The 10,304-nt window shown below is 42.9% G+C and overlaps 1 protein-coding gene across 1 annotated transcript; it reads right to left on the bottom strand.

The window, feature by feature from the left end:
- Positions 1–825: 825 nt before the first annotated feature.
- LOC120035305 (glutamic acid-rich protein-like) lies at positions 826–10,060 on the bottom strand. The gene is made up of 3 exons (XM_038982093.1): positions 9,469–10,060; positions 2,057–2,118; positions 826–864 (listed from the first exon to the last, which is right to left on the bottom strand). The coding sequence occupies exons 1-3, from the start codon at positions 9,863–9,865 to the stop codon at positions 826–828; spliced, it is 498 nt and encodes a 165-aa protein (XP_038838021.1). The 5' UTR covers positions 9,866–10,060.
- Positions 10,061–10,304: the final 244 nt, after the last annotated feature.

The raw sequence follows: 10,304 nt of genomic DNA, 5'->3' as shown, positions 1-10,304 counted from the left end.
TCGTATTTTTTCTTTTCTTTATAGAATCCGAAAACTCACTAGCTTCAAGAACTCTAGTCCACTTTTTATTTAACTAGGCAAGTCAGTTAAGAACTTGACAGCCTAGGAACAGTGGGTTAACTGCCCTGTTCAGGGGCTGAACAACATATTTTTACCTTGTCAGCTCGGGGATTCAATCCAGCAACCTTTCGGTTACTGGCCCAACGCTCTCACCACTCGGCTACTGAAAGTACGTTGAAATCACGTTGTTTTAAAAAATGACCCGAAAATACATATTTTTAACTACAACCGAACAAATATTGGACGTCGGGCATAGTCTTCTTTTCATTGACATTTTGCTCGGTGGAATAGCCCCAATGTCAAAACACAGTTTTAATGTAAATCTAAATCAATAACCAATATGCAGAAACAGTTTGTGATATATTGAAAACCTAAACATAAAATGTGCTATGTACACAAACTGCCACAAGAATCACATTACTTGTATTTTTTAAACAAGCTCCTTATAAACTGCACAAGCATCAGAAACGCTGTTCTTTTGACAAGTAGCAATAAATCATTGATATCGATTAGGGGGGAAATCAGGTTGTACTTGCTGTTGAAACTAAAAAAAAACACATGGAAATGGGAGATACATTTTACCTCACTGGTTAGAGGACAACCTGCAGAAGACAGCCAGCTACATTTGGGAGTGATGCATTTAAATTTAGGGGTCGCAAAACGAAGGAACGCAACACTTATTTGTCATCACTCAACGATATCATGTTGAAATCAATTGTGTGACAGAAGGGAGATGAGGTTGCACGTCCTGTTAAAACTAACAGCTCAAAAACCACACAGAATCTGGGAGTAACGTGTATATCCCTGGTTAGAGAACAACTTGTAGAAAACAGATCATTACATTTTGAAGTGTTGCATTTTGATTCAAGTGTGTCACCAACTTGGGAAGTGTAACAGGGACAAATGTTTAGGCTTCTACATTGTGACATCATTAAAATACTCCTACTACAATGTTTAAACATTCTACATTGTGACATCATTAAAATACTCCTACTACAATGTTAAACCATTCTACATTGTGACATTATTTCATTGATATCATGAAACAACTCCTTCATGTATTTTATGTTTAATCAGAAATCTTTTATCAGAGTATCTCTTCCCCTGTGTGTGTCCGCTTGTGTATATTCAGGCTTTTTGGCCAAGTAAAACTCTTCCCACATTGATCACAGCTATATGGTTTCTCTCCTGTGTGTGTTCTATGGTGTATAGTTAGATAGCTAGAAGAAGAAAAACTCTTCCCACATTGATCACAGCTATACGGTTTCTCTCCTGTGTGTGTTCTCTGGTGTATAGTTAGATAGCTAGTAGAAAAACTCTTCCCACATTGATCACAGCACGGATTATCTCCTGTGTGTGTTCTATAGTGGTTAGTTAGATAGCCAGATGTAGAAAAACTCTTCCTACATTGATTACAGCTATATGGTTTCTCTCCTGTGTGTGTTCTCCTGTGTTTTGTTAGAGAGCCATATGTAGAAAAACTCTTCCCACATTGATTACAGCTATATGGTTTCTCTCCTGTGTGTGTTCTCTGGTGTGCAGTCAGATGGTTAGATTTAGCAAAACTCTTCCCACATTGATCACAGCTATATGGTTTCTCTCCTGTGTGTGTTCTCTGGTGTGCAGTCAGATGGCTAGATTTGGCAAAACTCTTTCCACATTGATCACAGCCATATGGTCTCTCTCCTGTGTGTGTTCTCTGGTGTACAGTCAGATGGCTAGATGTAGAAAAACTCTTCCCACATTGAGCACAGCCATATGGTTTCTCTCCTGTGTGTGTTCTCTGGTGTGCAGTCAGATGGCTAGATATAGTAAAACTCTTCCCACATTGATCACAGCTATAAGGTTTCTCTCCTGTGTGTGTTCTCTGGTGTATTTTAAGTTCTGATGAAGATTTGCAACATTTCCCACAGTCAGAGCAGCAGTGAGATTTCTTCCCTGTGGGTCTCTGCTGGTGTTTCTTGAGGAGTTCTGATCTGGAGAGACTCTTCTCTGCCCTGTCAGAATCATGAGGCTGTTGAGGCTCCCCAGAGATTCCACGATAGTCACATCTCTCTCCTGTGTGAACAACAAAGTCAGACGGTTAAAGGCCCACAACACCACAACTCCACTGTTTATTTGAGGTAAAAGGTGATGCCCAGAGGTCTGTTAAATTATTTTACAATTGTCTTAAGACAGTCAAATCCTAAGCAGTGTGCCAGACGACCTTTTATCTCCAAAAAAGGTCCCTTTATGTGTTTGCTAAAATTGCGGCACGAGGGCGATGCACAAACAATTTGATTGCAGAAACACCTCCCTGCTAATGAGGAAACCACTAGTTATGGATGTAGTATATCGGCTAATGAGGAAACCACTAGTTATGGATGTAGTATATCTGCCTGGAACAAAAATGGTGAGCAAAGATTTTAGTTTTCCACAATGTATTCTGAATATTACAGCGCAAGATCAGGAGTACTACTCAAGGAAACTCACATTAAGCTCTGTGTCTATTCACCACCGTGGGGGAAAACACAGGGGAGTTCTCATAGGCTGACAGCAAAAATAGCATCTATTTACAGGTTGCTTATGAGTGCATTTCACACTACTTTTGGATCATAACTGTAAGGCTCGTTTGAATCTCCTGCTTAATATGTTTGTGTTATTGTCGCAAAGATAATTATCTAAGATAATTGTGTAGTCTAGAGTAATTATCGGTTAGCTAGCCAGCTATTTTCGTCCGCCGCGCTGCCGTTCTCCTACCTAGTCAACACTGCTAGCTAGCCAACTTCTACCGAATAGCAGCACTGTAGAAACTATTACATTACAACGGAACGATTTGATTAGTGTAGTGTTAGCTAGCTACATAGTTGTCTTTGCTGTTCTTGTATCTAAGACAATTGTGTAGTTTAGACTAATTATCTAGCCAGTTACCGAGGTTACCTAGCCAGCTATCGAGGTTACCTAGCCAGCTACACTTTCAATCAAAGTCAACAACGCAGCCACTGCTAGCTAGCCTACTTCAGCAGTACTGTATCATTTTAATCATTTTAGTCAATAAGATTTTTGCAACGTAAGCTTAATTTTCTGAACATTCGAGACGTGTAGTCCACTTGTCATTCCAATCTCCTTTGCATTAGCGTAGCCTCTTCTGTAGCCTGTCAACTATGTGTCTGTCTATCCCTGTTCTCTCCTCTCTGCACAGACCATACAAACGCTTCACACCGCGTGGCCGCGGCCACCCTAACCTGGTGGTCCCAGCACGCACGACCCACGTGGAGTTCCAGGTCTCCGGTAGCCTCTGGAACTGCCGATCTGCGGCCAACAAGGCAGAGTTCATCTCAGCCTATGCTTCCCTCCAGTCCCTCGACTTCTTGGCACTGACGGAAACATGGATCACCACAGATAACACTGCTACTCCTACTGCTCTCTCCTCGTCTGCCCACGTGTTCTCGCACACCCCGAGAGCTTCTGGTCAGCGGGGTGGTGGCACCGGGATCCTCATCTCTCCCAAGTGGTGATTCTCTCTTTCTCCCCTTACCCATCTGTCTATCGCCTCCTTTGAATTCCATGCTGTCACAGTTACCAGCCCTTTCAAGCTTAACATCCTTATCATTTATCGCCCATTTATTGCCATTTTGTTAGATGTAGCTTTGCTTGGCGCAACCTGTATTGAAAAGTAAGGATAATTTAAAAAATGTAATTCCGCGATTGTATTAAGAATTAAATTGTCTATCAATCGCTGTCCACCCTATATTTTTTAGTCAAGTTTATGAGTATTTATGTATAAGACTAGATCACTGTCTAATATGGTGCACGACATTTTCTGACCAGCTGTGCTACTTTTGTCATTGTCTAACCATGATTTTGGTGGCTACATATGCACATTTTCGAACAAACTGTATATGTATGTTGTAATATGATGTTACAGGAGTGTCATCTGAAGAATTCTGAGAAGGTTAGTGAAAAAATTAATATATTTTGGCGATGATACGATATCGCTCTCTTTGGCTAGAATCAGTGCTCGGGTAACGTTTGCGTATGTGGTATGCTAATATAACGATTTATTGTGTTTTCGCTGTAAGACACTTAGAAAATCTGAAATATTGTCTGTATTCACAGGATCTGTGTCTTTCGATTAGTGTATGCTGTGTATTTTTACGAATGTTTGATGATTAGTAATTAGGTAATACACGTTGCTCTATGTATTTATTCTAGTCCATTTGTGACGGTGGGTGCAATTGTAAACTATGATATCTACCTGAAATATGCACATTTTTCTAACAAAACCTATCCTATACCATAAATATGTTATCAGACTGTCATCTGATGAGGTTTTTTCTTGGTTAGTGGCTATCAATATCTTAGTTTAGCCGAATTGGTGATAGCTACTGGTGTTGAGAGAAAATGGTGGACAAAGAAAAATGGTGATTTTTGCTAACGTGTTTAACTAATAGATTTCCATATTGTGTCTTCCCTGTAAAACATTTTAAAAATCTGAAATTGTGGCTTTATTCACAAGATCTGTATCTTTCATTAGGTGTCTTGGACTTGTGATTTAATGATATTTAGATGCTACTATTTAATTGTGACGCTATGCTAGCGATGCTAATCAGTGTGGGGGGGGGTGGGGGGTGCTCCCGGATCCGGGGTAGAGGCTCGTTAGAGGTTAACCTCCCCACGTCTACCTTTGACTCATTCCTCTCTGCCTCCTTCTTTCCACTCCTCTCCTCTTTTGACCTCACCCTCTCACCTTCCCCCCCTACTCACAAGGCAGGCAATACGCTTGACCTCATCTTTACTAGATGCTGTTCTTCCACCAACCTCATTGCAACTCCCCTCCAAGTCTCCGACCACTACCTTGTATCCTTTTCCCTCTCGCTCTCATCCAACACTTCCTACACTGCCCCTACTCGGATGGTATCGCGCCGTCCCAACCTTCGCTCTCTCTCCCCCGCTATTCTCTCCTCTTCCATCCTATCATCTCTTCCCTCTGCTCAAACCTTCTCCAACCTATCTCCTGATTCTGCCTCCTCAACCCTCCTCTCCTCCCTTTCTGCATCCTTTGACTCTCTATGTCCCCTATCCTCCAGGCCGGCTCGGTCCTCCCCTCCTGCTCCGTGGCTCGACGACTCATTGCGAGCTCACAGAACAGGGCTCCGGGCAGCCGAGCGGAAATGGAGGAAAACTCGCCTCCCTGCGGACCTGGCATCCTTTCACTCCCCCCTCTCTACATTTTCCTCTTCTGTCTCTGCTGCTAAAGCCACTTTCTACCACTCTAAATTCCAAGCATCTGCCTCTAACCCAAGGAAGCTCTTTGCCACCTTCTCCTCCCTCCTGAATCCTCCTCCCCCTCCCCCACCTCCTCCCTCTCTGCAGATGACTTCGTCAACCATTTTGAAAAGAAGGTCGACGACATCCGATCCTCGTTTGCTAAGTCAAACGACACCGCTGGTTCTGCTCACACTGCCCTACCCTGTGCTCTGACCTCTTTCTCCCCTCTCTCTCCAGATGAAATCTCGCGTCTTGTGACGGCCGGCCGCCCAACAACCTGCCCGCTTGACCCTATCCCCTCCTCTCTTCTCCAGACCATTTCCGGAGACCTTCTCCCTTACCTCACCTCGCTCATCAACTCATCCTTGACCGCTGGCTACGTCCCTTCCGTCTTCAAGAGAGCGAGAGTTGCACCCCTTCTGAAAAAACCTACACTCGATCCCGCCGATGTCAACAACTACAGACCAGTATCCCTTCTTTCTTTTCTCTCCAAAACTCTTGAACGTGCCGTCCTTGGCCAGCTCTCCTGCTATCTCTCTCAGAATGACCTTCTTGATCCAAATCAGTCAGGTTTCAAGACTAGTCATTCAACTGAGACTGCTCTTCTCTGTATCACGGAGGCGCTCCGCACTGCTAAAGCTAACTCTCTCTCCTCTGCTCTCATCCTTCTAGACCTATCGGCTGCCTTCGATACTGTGACCCATCAGATCCTCCTCTCCACCCTCTCCGAGTTGGGCATCTCCGGCGCGGCCCACGCTTGGATTGCGTCCTACCTGACAGGTCGCTCCTACCAGGTGGCGTGGCGAGAATCTGTCTCCTCACCACGTGCTCTCACCACTGGTGTCCCCCAGGGCTCTGTTCTAGGCCCTCTCCTATTCTCACTATACACCAAGTCACTTGGCTCTGTCATAACCTCACATGGTCTCTCCTATCATTGCTATGCAGACGACACACAATTAATCTTCTCCTTTCCCCCTTCTGATGACCAGGTGGCGAATCGCATCTCTGCATGTCTGGCAGACATATCAGTGTGGATGACGGATCACCACCTCAAGCTGAACCTCGGCAAGACGGAGCTGCTCTTCCTCCCGAGGAAGGACTGCCCGTTCCATGATCTCGCCATCACGGTTGACAACTCCATTGTGTCCTCCTCCCAGAGCGCTAAGAACCTTGGCGTGATCCTGGACAACACCCTGTCGTTCTCAACTAACATCAAGGCGGTGGCCCGTTCCTGTAGGTTCATGCTCTACAACATTCGCAGAGTACGACCCTGCCTCACACAGGAAGCGGCGCAGGTCCTAATCCAGGCACTTGTCATCTCCCGTCTGGATTACTGCAACTCGCTGTTGGCTGGGCTCCCTGCCTGTGCCATTAAACCCCTACAACTCATCCAGAACGCCGCAGCCCGTCTGGTGTTCAACCTTCCCAAGTTCTCTCACGTCACCCCGCTCTTCCGCTGTCTCCACTGGCTTCCGGTTGAAGCTCGCATCCGCTACAAGACCATGGTGCTTGACTACGGAGCTGTGAGGGGAACGGCACCTCCGTACCTTCAGGCTCTGATCAGGCCCTACACCCAAACAAGGGCACTGCGTTCATCCACCTCTGGCCTGCTCGCCTCCCTACCTCTGAGGAAGTACAGTTCCCGCTCAGCCCAGTCAAAACTGTTCGCTGCTCTGGCACCCCAATGGTGGAACAAACTCCCTCACGACGCCAGGTCAGCGGAGTCAATCACCACCTTCCGGAGACACCTGAAACCCCACCTCTTTAAGGAATACCTAGGATAGGATAAAGTAATTCTTCTAACCCCCCCCCCCCCCCTTAAAAGATTTAGATGCACTATTGTAAAGTGGCTGTTACACTGGATATCATAAGGTGAATGCACCAATTTGTAAGTCGCTCTGGATAAGAGCGTCTGCTAAATGACTTAAATGTAAAAAAATGTAAATGTAAATCAACTGCTTTATACTTATAAAACACTTCAACCAGTAAAATGCTCTTTAGCTAGCTTTGCCATCAGCCTGAAACTGAGGGTTTGTACATTAAGTGTTTAACAAATTGGCCTATAACTTCACCTAACAACAACATAGACCTACTGTAGGACCCATAACTTCACCTAACAACAACAGACCTACCCTAGGACCCCTAACTTCACCTAACAACAACATAGACCTACTGTAGGACCCATAACTTCACCAAACAACAACAGACCTAGGACTATAATACACTAGGCTACTCTGTAATGTGTTGTCATTCTAAATGTCCTGAATAAAGGAAAATAGCTCTGTGTGTTGTACAATAGCCTATCCATCAAGGAACAGTTCTCTACACATTATGAGCTAAGTATCTCCGTGTCCAAACAGACTAATGAGACCCTACTGTAATCAAGCCGACAATAACACATTATAAACATCCATTTGTTAGGGATGTTGGATCCAACGTGGAGCACGGCATAACTGTCTTTACCAGAGTAATGAATGAAGAAGCACTTTGGTTGTTGTTGCATGTCGTGATGTTTGTCTTTTTTTTCTTTAACCTTTATTTAACTAGGCAAGTCAGTTAAGAACAACTTCTTATCGACAATGACGGCCTAGGAACGGTGGGTTGACTGCCCTGTTCAGGGGCAGAACAACATATTTTTACCTTGTCAGCTCAGGGATTCGACAGATTTTTACAATCTTGCAACCTTTCGGTTACTCTAACCACTAGGCTACCTGCTGCCCCGATTTGACTGTCATTCAGAAAATGATTTCCTGGATCTGCTGATGATAGTTGAACATGTAACCGTAACCAAACAGCTACAGTATTAAGAATTATGTGTAATTATTGAAGAACCGCGTTAATGACAGTATCGATTTGGGTGTTGTAAATAAAGTTAAGGTGACTCTCGGTTAGAACCATTGGATTTAGCAAACTCTGAAATTATTGAGGATTTCTGTGCCCATGAAAACTGTTTTCCCAGCGTAATATAAGGAAACTAAATGTTACGTAGGTAGAGTGCATTTCAGAGATCTGAATACAAAAAACTGTCCTAACAGGACAATAACCTAAACCACAAGGCCAAATCTACACTGGAGGAGCTTACCAAGATGACATATTGAATGTTCCTGAGTGGCCTAGTTACAGTTTGGACTTAAATCGTCTTGAAAATGTCTTTCTAGCAATGATCAACAACCAACTTGACAGAACAGGAATGATTTTAAAAATAATAATGAATATTCACATGAAGATCAGTCGCCTATTGGATGACATCACGACTTCCCATCAAGCCAACTCCTTGAAGGCCTTACTATGACATCACTCACTCCTTCTAGTTTGCAGTTGTCTAAAAAAAACACTATTTTGGTCAAAACATTTATTTGTTTCCCTTTAGTGTGTTTATACTTTACTGTATTTATATATCACTTTTCAACAGGAAAAGTTAAAATCACTGGAGGAAGTTATGAACAATTCATACAGTACAAAAACATATTCAAGTGTAGAATGCCCTTTTGAAAATCACACATTAGTTCAACAACTCCAGCGTTTGTGTCCTTGTTTTATAAGATAGTATTCACTGTATTTACTGGTGTTAATCAGATCAATGTCCCTGTTTTATAGATAGTACTCACTGTATTTACTGGTGTTAATCAGATCAATGTCCCTGTTTTATAAGATAATACTCACTGTATTTACTGGTGTTAATCAGATCAATGTCCCTGTTTTATAAGATAGTACTCACTGTATTCACTGGTGTTAATCAGATCAATGTCCCTGTTTTATAAGATAGTACTCACTGTATTTACTGGTGTTAATCAGATCAATGTCCCTGTTTTATAAGGCAGTACTCACTGTATTCACTGGTGTTAATCAGATCAATGTCCCTGTTTTATAAGATAGTACTCACTGTATTTACTGGTGTTAATCAGATCAATGTCCCTGTTTTATAAGGCAGTACTCACTGTATTTACTGGTGTTAATCAGATCAATGTCCCTGTTTTATAAGATAATACTCACTGTATTTACTGGTGTTAATCAGATCAATGTCCCTGTTTTATAAGATAGTACTCACTGTATTTACTGGTGTTAATCAGATCAATGTCCCTGTTTTATAAGATAGTACTCACTGTATTTACTGGTGTTAATCAGATCAATGTCCCTGTTTTATAAGATAGTACTCACTGTATTTGCTGGTGTTAATCAGTTCTCCAGTCTTCTCTTCTTCGTCCTCCTCTAATGTGACAGTAATCTCCCCCTCTTCCTCCTTCATTCCAAAAACGTCTTCATCTTCTTTCACTTCATCCTCCTCCTCCTCTTTCACTCTGAAGGCGTCTTTCTCTGTAACATCTTTCACTTTTTCTTTCACAGTAACATCCTCCTCCACTTTCACTCTGAACGCGTCTTCCTCTTCTTTCTCTGTAACGTCTTTCTTTTCTTCTTTCACGGTAACAGTCTCATACTCTACTTGTTTTTGTATTGTAACATCCTCCTCTTCCTCCTCCTCTTTGACGAGAGCTTCTTTCTCCATCCAGCAGACCACCTCTTCTTTATCAGGAGGAGAGTAGTTAGGTGAACTCATGGTCGGGGATAATAGCTAGTTAGCATAAGCGACTAGACTAGTGCTAACTTAACCAGCAAGCTAGTTGACTTACAACGTAAATATTAAATGGGGTAGCTGGTTGTTTCCACAAAGGTATGTTTAAATCATAGTGGCAAATAAACCACGAAATTGTCTAAATAACTTGAATGTTCCGACTTTGTTGGCTAGCGAGCTACCGAGATGGCTGCAGTTGTTGAAGAAGCGTTCCGTCCACTAGATTATACGTCACACTAGAAACATCGCCTGAAAGACACATATCGCCATCTGCTGTCTGGAGGGAGTAAACGCAGTTGAGAAGGGAACACTTTTTATCTTCTTCATTGAATTATAATATTATAAAGCAGTTTAGGGAAACGTTTTTTTCCTCTCCATTAAATATGAATATTATATCAACACGTACAAAGAGCAACAAGTGTTG

This window comes from Salvelinus namaycush, unplaced genomic scaffold (genome assembly GCF_016432855.1).
Source record: "Salvelinus namaycush isolate Seneca unplaced genomic scaffold, SaNama_1.0 Scaffold102, whole genome shotgun sequence".
Classification (NCBI taxonomy): domain Eukaryota; kingdom Metazoa; phylum Chordata; class Actinopteri; order Salmoniformes; family Salmonidae; genus Salvelinus; species Salvelinus namaycush.
Note: the sequence above shows the minus strand (reverse complement) of the source record. Positions and strands in the feature narration are given on the sequence as shown.

What these genes read in the sequence shown, in the direction of transcription:
- LOC120035305 (XM_038982093.1), bottom strand. Translation starts at nt 9,865, where the DNA reads ATGAGTTCACCTAACTACTCTCCTCCTGATAAAGAAGAGGTGGTCTGC. An exon ending in GATTAACACCAGCAAATACA is followed by an intron (nt 2,119 to 9,468) that starts GTGAGTACTATC and finishes TTGTTCACACAG; the next exon opens with GAGAGAGATGTGACTATCGT. An exon ending in AGCCTCATGATTCTGACAGG is followed by an intron (nt 865 to 2,056) that starts GCAGAGAAGAGT and finishes TTCTCTAACCAG; the next exon opens with GGATATACACGTTACTCCCA.